The sequence below is a fragment of the Aulonocara stuartgranti genome, assembly GCF_965226115.1.
Source record: "Aulonocara stuartgranti genome assembly, chromosome: 7".
NCBI lineage: Eukaryota > Metazoa > Chordata > Actinopteri > Cichliformes > Cichlidae > Aulonocara > Aulonocara stuartgranti.
Genome location: NC_138945.1, coordinates 13,147,082 through 13,168,241, shown reverse-complemented (window position 1 = coordinate 13,168,241; position 21,160 = coordinate 13,147,082). Strand labels below are relative to the sequence as shown.

General features: G+C 40.1%; 1 protein-coding gene across 2 annotated transcripts; it reads left to right on the top strand.

Annotated features, from left to right (window-relative positions):
- Window positions 1-480: 480 nt before the first annotated feature.
- On the top strand, window positions 481-20,947 carry naa25 (N-alpha-acetyltransferase 25, NatB auxiliary subunit). 2 transcript variants are annotated; one of them, XM_082541142.1, is made up of 25 exons: window positions 481-499; window positions 1,330-1,402; window positions 2,932-3,017; window positions 7,302-7,440; window positions 7,518-7,636; window positions 9,138-9,212; window positions 9,299-9,406; window positions 9,753-9,831; window positions 10,105-10,216; window positions 10,357-10,446; window positions 11,599-11,771; window positions 11,887-11,999; window positions 12,093-12,300; window positions 13,619-13,708; window positions 13,791-13,971; window positions 15,592-15,691; window positions 15,802-15,953; window positions 16,037-16,162; window positions 16,257-16,500; window positions 17,308-17,431; window positions 17,524-17,589; window positions 17,674-17,771; window positions 17,865-17,975; window positions 18,100-18,240; window positions 18,868-20,947. In XM_082541142.1, exons 2-25 carry the CDS (start codon window positions 1,345-1,347, stop codon window positions 18,988-18,990), a joined length of 2,916 nt encoding a protein of 971 aa, XP_082397268.1. In that variant the 5' UTR covers window positions 481-499; window positions 1,330-1,344; the 3' UTR covers window positions 18,991-20,947. The 2 variants fall into 2 exon arrangements, with proteins under 2 accessions (XP_082397268.1, XP_082397269.1); XM_082541143.1 differs by lacking the exon at window positions 481-499 and having other exon boundaries at window positions 1,268-1,402.
- Window positions 20,948-21,160: the final 213 nt, after the last annotated feature.

Genomic DNA, 21,160 nt, shown 5'->3' with positions numbered 1-21,160 from the left:
CGTCAAGAAGGCTCTGAGTAAATGTGGTTATCCCAAATGGACATTTGTCAAAGCTAGGAAGACACCTAGCTCCAGCTTATCCAGGAGAGAATGACAGCTGCTGCCTAAGTGAAAACCCTTAGTGATCCTGTATGTGGCAGGAGTATTGGAATAGTTGAGACACATTTTTTCTAAACCACATCTCCTTGGCTTCTAAACCCCAAAACACGATGCGCCAAAAATTGGTCCACCCTAAGGATCGGGTCCTCCGACACAAACATAGTAATGTAGTGTACGCTCTTAACTCATTCACTGCCAGCCATTGGCAGTGAATGAGTTAAACCCATTGACTCATTCACTGCAATTGACGGCTATAGACGTCAATGGCAATGAATGAGTTAAGTGCCAGGAGGATTGCCATAATTCATACCAAACCAAACAACCTCTAGCAAAGCGGATGGCACAACACAGAAGAGCTAACTTGCCAGGCCAGGACTCCGCAGTCTATTTACACCTACAGGTCAGTGGACACTTTCAATGATGAGGATGTACACATCCTGGACAGGGAGGAACGCTGGTTTGAGCAGGGATTCAGGGAGGCCATTTACGTGAAAAGGGAAAGACCATCTCCAAATCGAGTAGGGGACTAAGGGTACATCTTTCACCATCTTACAATGATATGAGTGCAGCCATTCCCCAACTCTCTGTGAATGGTACTCATGGCCATTGATCAGTGGTTGTTGATCAATGGTCATGAAAATTTGCATATTAATGATCAAGGAACTGACCTGACAGTTCGTTGTTCTTTCATGCGGTAATCTTACAAAAACTATAGTAAAAAAAAAAAATGCTGGCTTTGCTTTTGTACTTTGTATCTGTTAACTTTGAGCTTTGATTGAATACGTTTCAGTTTTTAACTTGTAATTATGATCTAAAATCTTAAAAGCCGGGCTTTGACTAAATTATTGGTAAAATAGCCAGTCTTACTACAATTTGTGGCCCCGAATTAGCTTTGTTTTGAGTCACAGCCTAACTGGGTTTTTTTTTTAAACTTATTAGGTGATAAACACAGCTAAACAATATTTACAATTCTTTTTTATCTATCTGGATAGCGAAACATTTAATCTGCCACAAATACACGAACTATTCTAAAACTACTTTCCTTGGCTATGAAATAAATTTTTTATCGTTAGCAAGCTGTCTGTTTTTCATATTGTATTATTATAGGTTTAAAGTCAAAACTTGAGACAGGTTTCATCCTGACAATACTTTTGCGTTTTCAGCGAGAAATAAAATCCTTTAGTCTTTCCTGAGGTCGCTTCGAATACGCATGCGTGAACATCTACTCAGCAGGTAAACTACACCATGGCGGCGAGAGGCCATGTGCAAGATCCAAACGACAGGAGGCTCAGACCTATATACGGTAAGTTTTCAATGGAAAGTTACACATTTCTTTGTGTGTGGAGGTTCGGTAAACACAGGTGTGCCCTGTCCTGGAGAATATGTTTAAACTAGAGGCTGCTGGAGTCGTGGGGCAGCGATGCGGCCCCTCCAGCTGCAGCCACGGACTCTGCTGCCCGCAGCGCCCAATGACAGTGCACCTTACCCGGTTTTCAACCAAGCCGGGGTAGAACACATCTCCAGTGTCGGGTCTCTGAATGAAACAGCCTGTCCCTTTTAAATCTATAGAGATTCTCGGTGGTGTTGTTGCAATGAAACGTGTGGACATTATTTGTCGTTCGGCTTGACTCGTTCTCAAAGTCGAAGTGCTTTCTCCTCTAGCTCATGGGCGCTATTTAACAGCGTAGCGTAGCTTAGCTTGCTAGTGTGTCAGCTAAGCTGCAGTCAATCAATAAGCTCCTGCACATGCTGCAGGTTGAGAAAAAGAAAAGTTGTTCGTTGATGCAAGTTGGCTTCCACTGTCTGACATATATTTCCTTTGCGATTAACGCCACTGTGACGCTTTAGTTGTTTTGTAGCAGACTGAAGGTTCCACTGTTAACTCCCAGCTAAATTTAGGTTCATAGTAGTTTAAGGACAATGCTTCAAGCTAACTCTAGCGGTTGAGATGTAATGCTTGCTTGCTAGCTAGCTGTCAGCTCGCGGACCTTTCAGTAACAGTGCTGATGAATAACGTAAATAATGGACTATTTGGTGTTGTTCCGTGAGGGGAAATTAAAACAGTTCACACCAGTTGAAGCTGTTTTAATTTTTTTTACTGCTAGTTTTGCACTGATGGAAAATAAATAGTATTTCAAGTCTACAAACCGAAAATACGCATTGTTTTATGTGTGTATACATATCTGTGTGCGTGTGCGCGCGGGGGATTTTTGCGCGCCCCCCCCCGGTGTTACTTTGGGAGTGAAGCTTAAACTGTAATGCAGTTATTGCAGTTTCACTGCAACTTAGAGCTGAAACTTGATCAATACCGGGTCTTAAGTACACCTCAGGGTTCCCCTGGTTTCTGTAGGATTTGGCAACTTTTCCCTCCTGTGATGACAGTTTAAACCGAGAGAATAGACATGACATAAGCACACTGCTGTCTGGTACGGTTAATTTTGGCACTCAGCTGTACTGAGGTATCTCTTGTCTATGTCTGAAGCCGCATACTTTAACCATTCACTAAGATAAGCTGTATTTAATTATAGTGAAAGATTTACTGGCAGTTATTTTCATTATCTGCCGATCATTTTTACAGGTCAGATAGACGTGAAAGCATCTGTAACTCAGATTAATATGGTAAAATTTCAAATTTTGTTTAAACAGCGTTCCAGACCCTTGCAAATACTATCCTGCTCTGCAACACGAACCCTGATAAGCTGGGCCCACTCTGATGTTTTTGCTTAGAAAACAGGAAAAAAATGAATCCAAAACCAAAATAGTTTCTGAATTACTTTGTCAATCCCCCAAATAAATATTAAATAAAAGCGATGTTGTTCTTGTGCTTCCCAGATTACCTTGATAATGGCAATAACAAAATGGCGATACAGCAGGCAGATAAACTGCTGAAGAAACATAAGGACCTGCACTGTGCCAAGGTGGGTGACTAAATGACTGTTCATGCTGAAAGTGTTGAGCTCTGTTGGTGTTCTGTGAGGGTTCCTCCACTGTTGCAAGGAACCTGTACAGGTCTGTAGGTCAGTGGAGCTTATGTATTAAAAACAGTATATTTTATAAAATTTTAGTGTCAGTGCTCATCTGCTCTAATAATCACATTATTTGAAGTCCCAAAATATGAAGAGGGACGCATCAAGGTTTTGCTCAGGCTTGAATTTCAGTGCTAGTTACAGGTGTTGCAATAATCCAGTGGATTCATGCACATCTAGCACCTGTAAAGCGGAATATTCATGCACACTATTAGAGATTTGCAGCAGGACTGGACAGCTGTCTTAAAGTCACAGAATTAAAATAACGTCTGGACAACAGGTCAGAGGTACACTTGTCAGTTCAGCATGTCTCAGGAGTGGGGCTGTGCCATTTTCCCAAACTGCTGTTCAGTTTGTCCCCTTTTTTTCCTCTTCTTAATAAAGTGGGCATGGTCCAAAAGGCAGATTTGGGCCTCCATTATACTTATTTGCGGACAAAGCCTCCTGGAAACCTGATAGCTGAGTAGTCATACTTGTTATGCTTTTTTGAAGCCCCCGGTCTAGAGTGAATGTATATTTGTAATGCAGTCTGCACAGTCACAAAAAACATTGATGTGGACACTCACACTTGCCGTCTAATGAAATTCAAGGATGTAGAAAGTATAATCCCGGTGTTAGTAAAAACTGAGTTTACTAATCTTGGGATTATAGACACTCTGGATTTTCAGTCCCACAATGATAGCTAACTCTCTCAGTTAACTCGGCTAACTCTCACTCTGGTAACACTTTAGATGTCCAACAGTTTGAAAATTTGAAGTTGACTTTCATCTCCGCTGCAGATCACCAAAATAAACTGTTTTACTGGTTTGATCTAGAGCTGGGCGATATGGCCTACTATCCATATCACGGTATAATTTGAAGCATGTGCGGCAACGATATATATCGCGATATATTTCTTTTCTTCTGTAGAACGTATTTTACACACTATAAGGCACACTTAACATCCTTTAATTTTCTCAAAAATCGACAGTGTGCGCAGAAATCTGAAAAACTTAAAACGTGCAGCTCTGCTGTCACTTTCAACATAAATGAAGACAGAAAACTAAACAGCAGTGACATTTGTAGGGTTACTAGGGACTAGCTCGTATATAATGATGTGCTACTTGAACGCTAGCAAAACAGCTACGTTAGCATAACATTAGCACAGTGAAGCTGAAGGATGAACGCAAACTTTTTTCTACTCGATAAAAGTTAACGTGAGGGTTTCTGGTGGTTAGGGACAAATGCAATTGCATGGTAGGATGCTATAAACAGACCAAACTTCAGTTAGGAGAACAACTGAGATAATACATCCACATTACGAGGTTAGTCATTAATATACTGCAACAACATGGGAATAGAGCAGCCGCGAGAGAATTCAGCATTAATGAATCAATAGTACGGAAGTGGAGGAAGCGCAGTTTTTGGCTTTCCCCATATTCCAAAAGTGCTTCGACTCTTTGCTATTACTGTCGCCCAGCATAATTTGCAGATGATGTTGTTTGCAGCTGCTGCAATGCTTTCAACCAAAACAGGCGCAGCTTGATGACGACATCAACATGCGTTATCGCGATAGAGTGGTATAGTCAAAATCTCTACCGTTGGCCAAATTTATATTGTTTCTACCGTATACCGTTTATACCACCCACCCTTAGATCCATGTTTATTTTCAGCTACTCTCACTGTATTGCTACCAAGTTATAACAAAATAATTACTTTTTAATATAACATGTAAAAATTGGTAGGATTCCTGATCTTGGTAAGAAAGTTTTAAAACTGATAAATGACGACTGAGTAGGTCAGACTCATTAGAGTGACTTTTTCTCCCATCTTGTTTTTAAAGTTAAGGTCCCATATCTTAAGACTTAGGGACATGTGTTATTCCCTGTTCTCAGAATGTATATTACAAGTTTCAGCACTAAATACTAGGGCTGGGCTATATCATACCGTTCACGATAATACCAGTGTAATTTTGGGCAACGATAGGAAAATGAAATATCGCGATAGAATATGGGTAAAACACGCATGCGCAGTGCCTATGTTTACATACGCACATGGCGGTGACGCAGAATGAGAAGAGCGAAAGCGGATCGTTGAATGAAACGGATGAACCAGAATTGGTTTGTAAAAATGCTGCAACTTAAGTGGTGTGGAACTGGTTTAGCTTTCGTCCGTCAGATACACAACAAAGCACTATTTTTGGTAGAGCATGCTAATGGCCCATCGTTATTACCGTGTTGTTTGGAAAATACGGCATCCTTTGATTTTTCTGAAAATCGACAGTGCCCCTTATAATCCCGTGTGCCTTATGTATGAATTCTGGTTGTGTTTACTGACCTCGAAACAATTTTATGTGGTACACGGCGCTGGAAAATCTGTCAAATGTTTTAGTACAACTTTGCTAAGCTACGAAGCCGCACCGCTTGATGGATTGTCGGAGCACTACGGCATCGTAGGCAGGAGCCTCGCGGAGTGATACGTACTGTGCTTCAACATAATATTACCGTATTGTGTGTATAACCTCTTTTTAAGTTTTGTGGATATTATACATGGTTATGCTGAGGATATGTCGGCCAATTTCCACTGGAAATGCCTTTTGGTTAAACTGTCAGCAAGGAATTTGCATTTGCACTGTTAAATTTTTATATAACTTTAATGCACATAAAAAAACAGCTGCTTGTTTAAGTGAAAATACATTGATGGGGGTTTTTGCACTAATAAAGTTCTGGAGTTGTAAAGTATTTTGTCTAGTGTCAATTATATCGTCAGTTATATCGTTATCGCAAATTTTCAAATGTATATCGTGATAAATATTTTTGGTCATATCGCCCTGCTCTACTAAATACCACACAATTTTTTTGGACCATGCCTGAATACCCCAGTTTATTTGTTTTTTGTTTTTTTTGTGTGTCTGTAGCTTTAAATGCTACTGCACTCACCCCTTTCAGCAAGAGGTCTGTGAGTGACAGAGAAGGGCAGCCAATAGGAGCAATGTGGCTCATTCAATAAAAATAAGATTGCTAAGGATGTAGCAGGTCTACATCCTTAGTCCCCGAGACTCTGTTGGTTCTAACTCCTCAGTAATACTCTGTTGGTTACACAGAAGGCAGGAGACCCGACGGCCGAGCGTTTATTCTTGTTATACTCTTTTTGAAGTCCGCTTGGACACACAGTAACACACATCCAGTATTTGTGTGTTGGGTCAGCCCATCAAGTTTCCACATTGTTGTCTCTCAGCATTGTTTTTCTCCAGAGCGTGTGTGTGCGTGTGCGTGTGTGTGTGTGTGTGTGTGTGTTATATGATCAAACGACTTCTGTATGTCCAAGGTGTGACAATGGTATCCAGTCATAATCACAGTCTCATCTCAAAATTATTTTCTAAAACAACAAAAGCATAAAGATGTTGGCATTCGCTATTTTTTTGCAGCCTGTAGCAAAGTAACAGTTAAGGCCATTTCACACCGCTGCAAAAAAGCAACAGGAAATTCAAATATGAACTTGTTGCGTAACATATATAAACACTAAACGCTTTGCTTTTTAGTTGAAAACTCACCGTGGAAAAAAAAAAAAAAATGAAGTCAGCATCAGGCAATCATGAGAAGGTCCTGATGTTTCTTAAAAAAGAAAAGGAAGAGTCTGATTCTGGGTTGATCCAATTCCCAAGTGAAGCCAGAAGCTGGGAAAATTTCCAAGTTTCATCCTGGAGTTGAAGCTGTATCACCATCACTTATATTACATACTTTGTACACTGCCTCCATCAATGAAAGAGCTCTCTGCAGTCAGATGGGCCATTCCCAGACTGCAAGCAATCAGCCAATCATCAGCCAAAGTGGCAGAGTATCATTGCAGTACTGTGGATTCATGCTTAAGGCACACTGTACACTGAACTACAGGTGGGCCACTGCAGTGCTACAGGTGGGGCTCTAAAATGATCAAGACAGCAGAAATTTAATTTGTTTATTAAACTGTTTTTGACATCAGAAGGTTTTAGGTTCCTAGTGCATCCTTGTCTTTGGAATTGTCTTGTTGAAAACCTTTGTTTGGGTTGCCATTGTGCTTCTAGCTCTAACTGAAAACCTCTGCAATGGCTTGCCATTTTATTCGTGCCAATGAAATCTGTAATGTTTATCTTTTTCTCTTTTTTTGCCTTTTCCTTCTCATTCAGTTTTATAACTCAGTCTTTTCTGCTTCCTCCAGGTCCTGAAGGCGATTGGCCTTCAGAGGACTGGAAAGCAGGATGAAGCTTTCACTTTAGCCCAGGAAGTGGCCACTCTCGAGCCCACTGATGACAACTCGCTTCAGGCTCTGACTATACTGTACAGAGAGATGCATCGTCGTGAGTATATATGCGCACACATGAAAGCTGGTATTAACATTGGATGACTGAATATTGAATATGTGTGTTGTCCACAGCTGAGTTGGTCACCAAGCTGTATGAGGCTGCAGTGAAGAAGGTTCCTCTAAGCGAAGAGTATCACTCTCACCTCTTCATGGCGTACGCTCGTGTGGGAGAATACAAAAAGATGCAGCAGGTGAGACAGCTCAAAAAGAGCAAATATGAGCAACAAGCAGGTTTATGGGCTCACGTGAAAATAGAGCTGGGCGATAGAACGATAACGATATGTATCGCGATATAACTTTTACGCGATAGAGAAATTAAGCTATCGCGATAGACCTCGCCGCTCTTGTCCTCTTAAAAAAAAAAAAAAGGTCAGCCAATCCAAATTAAGTAGCGCAGAGCCGAACCAATCACAGCCGCAGCGTCACGTCGCGTGACTTGTTAGGTACAGCACAAGTGCCAAGCCGCACGTGTGTTTGTTTGGGAAGCAGCCAGCGGGTAATGGAGGAAATGAGTGTGCCGACTAGAAAAATCAACCGAGCGTGACCGAAGGGAACACAGATGATGGTTCCAATGCCGGAGAGATTGTCGAACGGAAGAGCCATAGAAGTTCCGTAGTGTGAAGGTATTTCGGCTATTTCAAGTCTGACAAAAAACAGAGTAGCGTGCACTGTAAATTGTGCCGAAAGCAAGTCTGGAAATACAATAAACTGGTGCATGCGTCACACTGTGCGCCACGTTATTGTTTCGGTGAAATGAATTTCTACAATACTGTTACTGTTAATTTTACTCTCTGCAGTGTTTAAATGCTTACATATACACACAGTTACTGTCCGTCCACACATACGACTCGGTTCTGCTTCTATGCCCCAGCTTTGTTTACTTTTTCCCACCGAGGCTTCTAGACTTCTGATTGGCCAACATTTCTGCACGGTTAGGAATCTCGCTCCACCTGCTGCTTTGGCATGTTCATAGCAGCGTTTTCCTTCATTTCTGCCTTTATGTGTGGACGGGATTATTTTTTAAAACGGAAAATCTCCGTTTTCAAAAATACCCGTGTACGTGTGGACGTAGCCTCAGTCTCTGACTGGAAGCGCTAATTCGTCATTCGGCTTTTGTCAGACTAAAGTAACTGTTAAAACTGTTTGAAAAGCTAAGCTATACAACAAGGAGAGATTGAGAATTTCCTTTTAGTTCTCAGTTTATTTGATATTGACAAAAGTTAGTCAGTTTTGTCTGTTCTTCTGTAAAACAAACTAAGATTTATTTTTAGAATTAATATTTTGTTTCTAAGTGGAATTGACAATTTAGTCTGTTTCGTTTGTTCTGTTTTGAAACTTAAACGCTTTAGCGGCTGCCTTTTGTGTAGTTTGCAATATTTGCCTTTATTTATCTGAAAAAGTCTCATGTTCCTTAAGTACATCTACCCTGTTGAACTTATTATGGGAAATAAATATTTAAATAAAAACAAGCTGCTGATTATTTCACATTTTACTTGTGAGCAACGGCACATTTAAATCTTACAAATATAGTTATTTGGCCTATATCGTGATAGATATCGTTATCGCCTGAAATGAAAAAAAACATATCGTGATATGAAAAAAATCTCATATCGCCCAGCTCTACGTGAAAATGAATTCCATTGATTTAGGAGCAGAATTAATGTATTAATGGCTACATCCTCCTATTTACAGGCAGGAATGGCCTTGTATAAAATTGTCCCGAAGAATCCCTATTACTTTTGGTCGGTCATGAGTCTTGTGATGCAGGTACAAGAAAGCTTTTATAACATGAATGCTGAAATATTAGAATGATTGGTAACAGACAGTAAAAGTACTGTGTGCTTGTTTCTAAGGCAATCTCAGCCCAAGATGAAAAGTTGGCTCAGACCATGTTCCTGCCTCTGGCTGAACGCATGGTGGAAAAAATGGTCAAGGAGGAAAAGATTGAAGCAGAAGCAGAGGTGAGTATGTTGGCTTTATGACTTCAGTGTTATGACAATGGAAACCAACTTAAATGGACAGCAGGATTCTGGCAAAATCCCAGTTACTCAACTTTTATTTTTAAAATTCAGAATTTCCTTTGGATTTTCATTAACAGCTGAGAGAGTCTTATATTTTAAGTTACAGTAGTCATGTTGGCATTAAAAAAACTTTTAGTGAATGAAACCCATGGCACATTAATTGCCAGAAAAAAAAACCCTGATTTCTGCACTTTAGTGTTAACTGCATACATGTTTAAGATGAAAATACAAATGTTAGAATATTGCACAGTCCTTACTTTTTCACTTTAACTTTTGTGTTCTGTAGGTGCAACTGTATTTTATGATCCTAGAGCGCTTGGGGAAATGTGTAGAGGCCCTTGAAGTGATCCGGGGCCCACTTGGGGGTAGGTAGATCCCCACACACACTCACAAACACACACACTTTCTTAAATTGACCATGTGACATTAACACTTTGAAATAGTATCAGTCATGTTTGGCAGGAAAAAGAAAAAGTTATTTGTATTTAAAGTAAGCTGTAGTGAGAACATAAAGTGTTAAACAGCATTCTCAATAAAATAACAGGGATAGTTTGAAGTAATGTGGCACACATGGCTTATAAATCTGATGCTGTGCATCCTGAAATTCCTCTTCAGCTAATACTTGTATTTTTGCACAGAGAAGCTGACCAGTGAGCTGCAGAGCAGAGAAAACAAATGTATGATGCTGTACAAGCGACTGCAACGCTGGCCAGAGTGCAACGCTTTGGCCCACAAACTGCTACTTAAAAAGTGAGTGAGTTTTATCTTAACAGTGCACAAGCTGTCCAAGACCAATAACTGATCAGAACATGGCATCAGTCGATGCACATCACTTCTGATGGAGTACAGATATCAGCCAACAACAACCAAAAAAATGTGTTTCTTTGCAGTCCTGATGATTGGCAGTTCTACCCGGCTTACTTTGACTCTCTCTTTCACTTGGTGGATCAGTCGTGGAGCCCGCCAGAAGAAGGCGAACAGTGAGTACGCAGGTGTTTGAGTTTGAATGCATAAAGATTTCCATCCGTGTGAACTCTGCATCTGTTCCCTTACTTTAACAAAACCCACACATGATGGTTAAATAAGGTTGGGCAATTCGGTTTTCCAACCAAAAATCGTCAGTCCAATAACCAACGATTATTGGACGGAATATATTTGCGCATGCGCTGACTTTTTGATGGGAGGAGCAGTATAACCATGTACGGACTGATTTGCGCGTTTAGAATTTGTAAGTCTGGTTTGGAAGGAATATTTCTTTTTAATATTTAATAATTAATAATTGACTTTCTTTTCTTGTTTGTTTCAGTATTAATATAGCTACTTTTTGGATTGTTCATTTATATATTTGAGATGCGCCAAATCGCACAAAAGACTTAACATTACGTTGGAAGTTGTTTTTTGGGGTTTTTTATGTTATGAAAGAGACATTTTGATTTTTAACTTTTTAATTTTTGTTGTTTGATCGAGTGTGTAAGACAGATAAACTCTGGAACAGCCTATAAACACTGTTATCGTGGAAAAAAGAAGCCAGTTTCTCTTTGTTTCCCTCCCCACCATTGTGGTTTTTTTATTTAAATAAAATATTTTTGTGTTTTTCTGAACATAGGCTACTGCCTTTCTTTCTTTCTGTTGTGAGTAAATGAATCGCTGCATTTGAGCGCACTCTGAGGAGGGTGCATCTGTTCGCAGCTGCTTCTCTTAGCTTCAACCAACATTATCAGCAAACTTACCCATGTGCAAATAAATAAATCACTCTTGTAAAAACGATCAACGGAAAGCTGAGTCTATCGTCGATATATTCGTCCAATCGCCCAACCTTGTGGTTAAAAGTCCCTTCACTAAGGCATATTTAACCTTAAAAATCCCTACTAGTTGCTGAAAGCCATGTGTTAATTATTAAATGAATTATTAATTTAAAAAATACACACATCCTTCAGCAAGACAAACAAGATGTGGAACACCTTGTGTCTATGACCGTCTGCTGTGCTGTTCTCCAAACTTTATAGAGGATATTTTTTTTCCAAATTAGACATTATATAATATTATATATGTCCAATTTATCTCTTATTTCTTCATAATATTATATCTTGTCCACGCTGAAGTTTTTTGTTTTTTTTCTGTCCATCCTGTAGCTGTTCAGAGGGTTCAGTACATCACACTGTGGTTGAGGTGGTGAGGTTTGTGGAGGAGAGGATTAAGGGGGAGGACAACAAAGAGTCCCGCTCACTCAGAGGGCCTTACTTGGCTCGTCTTGAATTAATGCACAGACTGAGAGAAAGAGGCTGTCCTGAGGAAAGCCTGCTAGGTAAAACACATACACACACACACACACACACACACACACACATATACTGAATAAGCATGTATTTATGTATGTCCTGTTGCCTCAGTCTGACAGTCTGTTGGTTGGCCATAAATAGGTGAGCCTTTAGAGTTAATGGTGCAATTCTTCAACAAGTTTGGAGACAAGCCCTGCTGCATCACTGACCTAAAAATATACCTACACCTGCTGTCTCCTGAGCAGCACGTTCAGGTGAGAGAAAGTTAAAGCAGAACTGTGGAACTGCCTCTTGCAGAATGAAAAGCATGGTCGTGAAACACATTTCTGTCTTTGAATTCTTTTTAGTTCATTAATCATCTTAGTGAAGCAGTTCCACTGGGCAACCAGGAAGAGGAAGGATTTGCTTTTCCAGAGGACACCAAGGCGCTGCAGAGGCATTTGTGTGTTTGTCAGCTGAGCCGTGCACTAGGGCTGCATCATTCCCTCGACGTGGATGGCAAACTTCATCTTATCACAGAGCTTAAGGCTCACTATCATCATGGGCTTAAGTTTGGTGAGAGCAACATTTTTATTCACTCTTAGACCCATAAGATTGACATTCATTCAGGATCATCAGATTTTCCACAGCCAAGAGGTGTGAAATCTTGTCGTGGAGCCAGACAGATATGTGATGTTGTCAACAGCAAAGTGTGAATGCCTTCCTTGTTTGCTGGCACATTTCTTCTGATAACAGCAGCATCCAGTTGAACATGCTGATAGTTGATTACTAATAGGGCTTCTTTCTCAGAAATTCCAGGAATAAAAAAGTGCTTTCATACATTTTTGTGTGTTCAATAAAGTTATAAAACTGCAGTTATGCATGACATAGACTGTAAAATAGAAAGACATTGGTAACGTTATGTCATCTATTGGTTTACGGACTTAAAATTTTCAAGTGTCAGATGTTTGTTTTCTTTTGTTTGTTTGTTTGGGTTTTTTTTTTAAGCTGCTGTCTTGTTTTGTTACTCTACAGCCGTAAAAAGCTGAGGTGGGCGGGCAATGTGGACATTTAAGTTTATGAATGCAGTAACTTGAGAATGAAACGAGCTTCAGGAGTTTCAAATTGATACCACAGGTGCACCTGCTAATTATCTGTATTACTTACTTTACTAAAACAAGACATTTTAAGATGTTGGGGTTTTTTTTTGTTTTGGTTTGGTTTAAGCCAACCCAAAGTGGCTATTAGATGGACTGCAGATGGATGTAGCTTCTGGGTCTGAAGAGCAAAGCAAACATGTATTCTTTCTAATTAGCAAGAGGGAGCTCCTGTGATGTTTGCAATAAGACATCCAAATATATAGACACGTATGCAACAATTGCCTAATGACTTTGTGGTCTCAGTGACCAATATTGAGTACAAACTAAAGGCCATTTTGTAAGTTATGGTCCCAATTTGAATAAAAAGGGACGATACACACAGGGTATGCTTTGCTATGATTGATAAGCTGTTAGCCAATGAGCAGATAGTGTCCCTCAGTTTACGGTTAGCTAATAAGGTGAAGGTAAAAATGCTCAGCTTGAGGTTTCAGATAGGTCTTCACTAACCGGTAGGTGACATCACAGTTGCTTTGCCTGTCTTTCATATACAACGTGTAGCACTTGGGTATTGGCTTCATTTTTTTCATTTTCATTTTTACAGACAAGCATACTTTTCTTGGTCATATTTGGCATGTTTTTTAAGATATAAAGGTGACTTTGTTGGACGTTTGCAGTCAACATTCTAAGAATTGTAGGGTGACTTTACTGTACAAGAACTGAACACTTTTAAAGATTTTTCTTGTGTTCCTTGTGCATGTTTTTGTTTGTTCTGACTTCTTGGTCTCTCTGAACAGGAAAGAACGCTCTAAAGACGGAGCTGCAGTTTTCTGATATGTATTGTCTCATGGCCGCTCATGTATACATTGACTTATGGACAGAGACCGGTGAGTTTTTCTTTTTCAGTGCAGAACTTCCTGTCTCTCAGTAATGTGATGTGTCTAAATGTGTGTCTCTGTATGCTTGTAGGAGATGAGGACATGATGTGGCAGTGTTTGGGTCTCCTCCAGGAGGGACTATCTCACAGTCCTTCCAACGCCCAGTTCAAGCTGCTGTTACTGCTCCTGTACTGTCGACTGGGAGCGTTTGAGCCTGTAGTGGACCTTTACTCAAGCCTGGATGCCAAGCATGTACAGCATGACACCATAGGGTCAGTACAGAACATGTTTCTGTGGTGAAACATGGAAAGAAAGCGGATTTCTCGTCACACAACACTTTGTTGCCGATGGTTGGTCGCTCCTTGGCGTTCTAGGCTCCGGTTGCTTAGTTAACTATATATCTAACATGTCTGCTACCATGTCATATGTCGGTCAACAGCATACTTCACTTTAATTGGTAGTTGCTTCAATCGTTTGCAACATAAAATCTATAGTATTCCTTAAGTTAGGAAACTGACTTCAATTCAATTTTATATAAAATAAAGTTGAATCAAATGAAAAGTTGGAGTAGGGCTGCCACGATTAGTTGACTAGTCACAAGTCGACGACTAATTTAATAGTTGACGCGTTGTTTGAAGCTTTGTAAGATCCCACAAGACATAGGAATAAGTAGGATTTAAGAGTGTAATAATGGACTGAAACAGAATATGGCAGCACTGCATGTACAAGGATGCCAGCTGCCGTTAAATCCCCAAAGAAGAAGAAGCAGTGTCCGGTATCGTAGCTGTGTCCAAATTCAGGACCCGCATCCTCCTGTGCCCGCATTTGTAGGCCGATTACGTTACAGTGACACGACGAAGACTGACAAATGCGGCCGACAAATGCACCCTTCGTTTCCCCAGATTTGAAGGATGGGTCGGGTGTATACTTCGTGGCCCAACCTATCCCAGAATTCCTGCTCAGTTTCCAACAATGGTGGCATCTAGTTAGTTTTAATATTACTGTTATTATTCTTTCTGGGTCACAAAATAAATGTTTAAAATATTTTCAGGCGAGAATGTAGCTGTGTAAACTTCAAATATCTGCTCAGTTTATCAAGACACCACATATTTTCAAAAGCGCTCCGACGTTTTCGGAGACGTCTGTTACCCACCAGCTTGATAGCTAGCCGGGGTTCAAGGCTCACTTCAAGGCTCGGTGAGAACACCGGACTCCCGGCAAATCGTTTTCAAACCCACCACCGTCTTTCGCTACTCGGGTTAAACATGATATATAAGTCACTTAGATAACTTTAAAATGTTATTGTTTGGCTTTTTTCAGTATTTTATTTGTTCCTGAGTAAATCGGTTTGGCTGAGATTAAAGTTATTGTTTTTACACCACTGAATAAACATCAAGCAGACAACTGATTATCAGAAGTGTGAGATGCTCGAGAATATACTTCGGTGTCCTGTTATATTTTAGATAGCAAGGAGCAGACAGCTGAGTTTATTAAACTTCACCGAAACAATCTGCAAACTTCATTAAAATTTAATAAACTATCATCTTGTCTTTATTGTTAGTTAGCACAGACCTTAAACACTTAAAGCTGTAAGCTAATGATGGCTGTATAAGAGCAGATGCATGCTGCAATAAGTTGTACGTTTTACATCCAATGGATGTATGATCTGATTAGTCGACTAATTGCAAAAATAATCGGTGACTAGTCGACTATCAAAATAATCGTTTGTGGCAGCCCTAATTTGGAGTAAAAGAATGTTCGGACTAATTTTGTACTTCGGATGAATGTGTCCTTGCCCTCATCAGAATCAGAATACCTTATTAATCCCCAAGGAAATTATCTGAGCTTTGACTCAGATACTTTAATTAAAAACATCTTTTTAATTTTTGCAGTTTTCTGTTAACGCGCTATGCTGAGTCACTGGGTCAGTTTGCTGCAGCCTCCCAGTCCTGTAATTTCTCCCTCAGGTTTTTCCACTCGAACCAGAAAGATGTAAGTCTATCCCTCTTTGTGATTTAACTGCAGAGACTTTTACTGGATCTCCTGCTCTTACGTTACCTTCCTTATTTATCTCTCCTTTGCCTCTGTCTTCTTTCCACCAGACCTCAGAGTATATCATCCAGGCATATAAGTATGGAGCGTTTGAGAAAATCCCAGAGTTCATTGCTCTCAGAAACAGGTTAAACCAGTCGCTGCACTTTGCCCAGGTCCGCACTGAGAGGATGCTGCTCGACCTCTTCCTTGAGGCTGATATGTAAGAATATTCACACTAATTTACATAAACTTGTGGATTTCTATCTATAGTTGATTGTGATGTTGCATTTTTCTGTTTTACAGTGTCTTGAGTCTGGAAGAGAGTGTGAAGGCCATGTCTTTGTCTGCAGAAGAGGATGACATCCCCTGGGATAGTATGAGGGACAACAGAGACCTAACTGTTTTTACGTGCTGGGATCCTAAAGACAGGTATAGTCCTTTTTTGGGGGGGGTTTTGGTTACAGAGACGCTGGTACTCACTCACAGTCTCCAATCCAACCCTGTGCTACTCTTTTGTTTACAGACAGCTAACAGATGAACACAGACGTCAGTCTCTAGAGGAAGAGTCCATGTGGCTCAGAATACGTTCTCTAACGCTTCGCCTCCTCGCCTCATTGGCTGCGTTGGCACATATGCCCTCACAGCAAAACTCTGAGATATCTAATGAGAACGGAGTGGGAGACAAGACCTCAATTCTCAGCAGCCTGCTCTCCCAGCTGAACCAGGCTCTACAGACAGCAGCTCAGATGGCAGAAAAACACATACAGGTGCACACAAACAAGCAAGTCTCTGTTATTGTAGCGTCTTTACCGTTTAGTATAAAGTGCCTTGAGGCGACTGTATTATTTTGTACTACACAAATACATTTGAGTTGAAGTCAACCTCACTGACTCCTTTGTCCCATATACAAAGGCTCACTTCACAGCAATACATGAAAGAGAAGGCAAAGAGTGATTATTTTTATTTATTTATTGTTTTTAAACATGAAAGGTGATGGCATATGCATTCTAATGAATTTGAAGGATTTTTCTTTTAGACACAAAGTCTGAATCTCAACTGTCTATTTCTTAGTCCACACGTTTGCCCAGAAAATGCACAAAATGAATTCTGTTCTCCAGGAAGGAGCCAGTGCATTAGTCTAGAGTTGTCCGATTTGAGTTTTAAAATCGTGACTGTTGGGCAACTAACAGTTTATTTTTAGATTCAAGAATCAAACAATACGAAGGCACAATATTTCAACAAGAAATCTCCTCCAGCTGGTTAGTGTGTGTGTGGTGATGGTGTGCTCACCGTGTCCCAGTCAGCAGTGAAACGATCTTAAACAGAAACTCTTTGATCAGGAATACACCTTATGATCTTTTAATTATCATCATGTATCAATTTTAACATCCTCCCCAAATGTATTGGATCCATGTTGCACAGGGTAACTGGAATTAACCTAATTTACAGCAACCCCAAGTGGTCAGATGAGAGTTTCGACCAAATCTCTACATCATCCATATTTTCACATGACGTTTGCTGTATATTTGCGCGGACTGGAGTGCTTTGCTGTAATGGTGATGTTGTTATTCCAGTATCCATTCCTGGGACCACCCTCGACCCGTCTGGTCCTAGCTTTGTCCAGTGGAAGCTGTCAGTGTCAGGCTGCAGCCCTGCAGTTGTCTGTCCACCTACATGAGCTCGAGACGGCTGGACTTGGTAAGAAGAGACAATGGTAACATGAAGACTAACAAACTAATTGGATTTAGCCTGATAATTTTCTTCTCTCCACTCCTTATTTACCCTCCTAGATGGGTCATCCGAGCTTCAGACACAGATCTGTAACGGTTTCAAATCAATAGTAGTTCAGCTTCAAGGTGAGTCACTAGATGGTTTTCTTTATCAAAAATAAACATTATTGTACATCTGGGATGCTTCATGTTTTCCTCCTCTGTCCACAGAAATCCTGAATAAATGCAAAGGAGATTTATTGGAAATGAAAGAAGGCAAATTAAAAACCCAGCCGTCCTTATTAGAAAACCTAGTCTTCTTTGTTGAGGTGAAACATCTCAGTTTCTACACACACAGTTTACAACTTGTTTCCTACCAAATCTCATGCTGTCTATAATATGCACCACTTTATTTTGCTCAGACTGTGTGCATAGTCCTGTGGATGGCTAGTTACTGTGCCAAGATCCTTCGACCACTGAAGACTAGTTTACAGAAAAAGAAAAAGAAGAAAAAGGATGCAAACACAGCTCTGGTACAGTTGCCCCTTTCACTCCTTCCATTTTTAGGTGTACTGTATCTGCATATGGACTCATAAACAATACTCTGCTGTCCACCTACTTGCCCTGAACACTGTTGTTGTGTCTTTTCTTTTCCAGCCAGTGGTGATGTGTGGCTTCCAGGAGCTGACAGGGAATTTGCAAGACCTGCTGACACAGGCCATGGAGCATATAAAGGGCCAAGAGACTGCCATGACATCACTTAAATTGTCCACTTTAACCTTGGAAGGATACACACAGGTTAGTGCAGAGAAAAATATGTTTTTGTTCTGTTTTTGTTCTTTAAATAGAAACAAACACAGGTTTGGTAGCTGACAAAATCTCCAGCCTGTCTCAGCTGCCATAGGACGAGAGGAAGGATACTCCCTGGATAGTTTGTCACAGGTCTAACACAGATAATCATTCACTCACATTCATACCTATGGGCAATTTAGAAGACCGTGGGTGGAAGCCGGAATACCCGGACAGAAACGACACAGACACAGAAAGGCCCCGCCCATATGGTGGATTCAAACCCAGGACCTTCTTGCCTGACACTAGTAATCATTAGATGGTCAAAGGAGCTTGCAAAGAAAAGCGTCTGGACTTCTTTAAGTTGCTTGAAGACGTTTCAAGCAACTTAAAGAAGTCCAGACGCTTTTCTTTGCAAGCTCCTTTGACTACGATGACCTGGATGACTGAGAAACCTTCACAGACATAATCATTAGATATTTTCTATTAGGATTGAATTTATACCTTAATTTGCAGAAAGACATAACAGGGTTTGGATATTACAGATCTTAAATCTTTTAAGCCTCAAATCCAAAGTTTAACTGTAGTATCTCCTGCCCGACTGTGAGGTTTCACCTCCTCTTTCATGTGTTTCAGGAGGAAGTGTCGTTTACGAAAGCTGCTACGGATAAGGTGCAGTGCAGTTACCTCCGCTCCCTACAGGAGGTGGGAGATCTGCTCAAGAAGAGAACAGAAACTATAAAGAACCTCAAGATATGAATGCCATCACGCATGTCCAGAATAACTCGCCCTCGACCATCACCCCTAAATGCCCCACACCACCATCTACTGTCAGCCCACCAGCTATCCTACAAATCCTTCCCTCTTCACTGATGATGGAAGTTCCTGGGCCTCCCATGTTCTCAGTCATTTCTGACCTTGAAATTCTCACTCGGCGTTTGTGAGTTTTTGATGTCTTTTTCTTTTTCTTTCAACACACACCTCTGGAACATTTGCAACTCTTATAGCACATAAGCTTGTAATGAAATTCATGAATTTATACAACAGTTCTAAGTAAAAATGAGGAAAAGAGACATGTTCCTTTAACAGGTGCAAAAGAAGAAGAAGAAGAAAAAAAAAATAAAAATAAATATATAAAAATAAATAAATTAGTGAATACGCAGTTTTAGAACAGCTAATCTAATAAATTATTGTACATAATAAAGAGCAACAACCACAACTCCGTGACTAAATGAGAATATAAGACACAATAAACCACTATGTGTGTTGGTCAGTTATGTTTCCTTTTTTATTATTTTTGACTCTATTATTTTCTGGTGAGTTCCAAAAAAAAGAAAAACGCAGTTGAAGGATTGCTTTTCCAGCACATTGGAGAGCAAATGGGCACAATTTTGCAATGAACTCTTTGTAACTCTTTGGACGCCTGACCGCCTGCAGGAAGCCTTCAGACTGATGTTTCCCCATACACAAATTGTCATCGTCATTTAAAAAAAAAAAAAAATTCCTTTGCTTCGTGTACCCTGTGTGTTTATGTGACTTTAGCACTAAAAGTGGAACCACCTCTGTAGTTGCAGTATTACAAAGAGCAATGTTGGAATGAGTTACTTAATCAGGGTTGGGTTTTTTTTCTTTTTTGTTTGTTTGTTTTTTAATACTAGTGGCACCATTAGTGGAAGCGGTGCTTGTAAACACGGTCTTGTGGAATCAGGTTGTTCCAGCACAAAGAAGAAATCAGGCTTCAGAACTTTTAGAGACAGGAATGATTAGAATTATTTAAGAGACCATCTATGACTATCATAACATGAATGTTCACCAAAAACATGCTTTCTGTTGAGGCTGCGAATATGCAACTGCTTGAATTTGCGTTGCTGAAGGAAAAAGAAAAAGTGACAGTTATAAAGATAAATGCAAAGGAGACTGTGACTAGACTGGATATACTGACACTCATGTTCATACTAGACCAGATTATATGTCCAGCCAATATGCAGCTTCATAGTAACTGTCCTGGGACAACTCTTCTGTCTCAGGTGTGTTTCACAGGCAGACATTGGACCTAATTGTAAATAGCTGAGGCAGCCTTTTTTTGAAGTACTGTGTGTGAGTGAGGACTTCAGTGTGTTTTTAAAAGCAGGTGCAGTAGATGCTATGAGATTTGTCCTGTGTTAATGGTTTTGTCATTCCCGCTTTATTCCCTCATCTTCCTTCCTCCCCCTACTAAAAGACTCGTGAACCAAAATGGTGTCATCAGCTGCTGCATCTTCCCAATTTGTGCAAAATTAGCATCTTGTGCTGTCATCAGTAAACAGGAGGTGGAGGAAAGAAGCAAATGGAGGCATAGTTTACAAATACCAAGGGGCACTGATGGCACTGCAGGTTGTGTGCAGTTTTATTTATACTGTTGTAAGAATTTGGCACAGCAATGTGAATATGTGAGTAAATGACAAACTCTTCCCCTTCCTGTTAGTCCTGAATATACATTCAGTGGCATACACATCTGCTAATAAATGCCTTTTTTTTTCCTTTTTTTTTTTTCTTTAAAGAGTCGAGCCCATCTGTTTGAGTGGTTGGACAGAAGGTGTCTGTGATCTGATTACATGTGTTGAGAATAATGGTTGACAATCTGGAGTGTCATCTTGCCACCCTCTTTTGTTAGAAAATGGAAAACAGAAACACTGGAATGTCAAAGCTTTTTTTAAATAAAACAAGGTAAATGTGAGGATTTTGCTGTATTTTATGTTTTTGTTATTATCAACACTAGGAAAAGGAAAAGTCTGCTTTAGATTTGGACAACTTTTCTAAATTGTAGTCCTACAGATATCTCCACAGATGCTGTTTAACAGGACCAGCCAACCAGAAGAAGTTAGCTTTAAAAGGAGGGAAGCTACACCAGCTTGTTTCAGACACAATGAACTGAAACTTTGGAAATAAG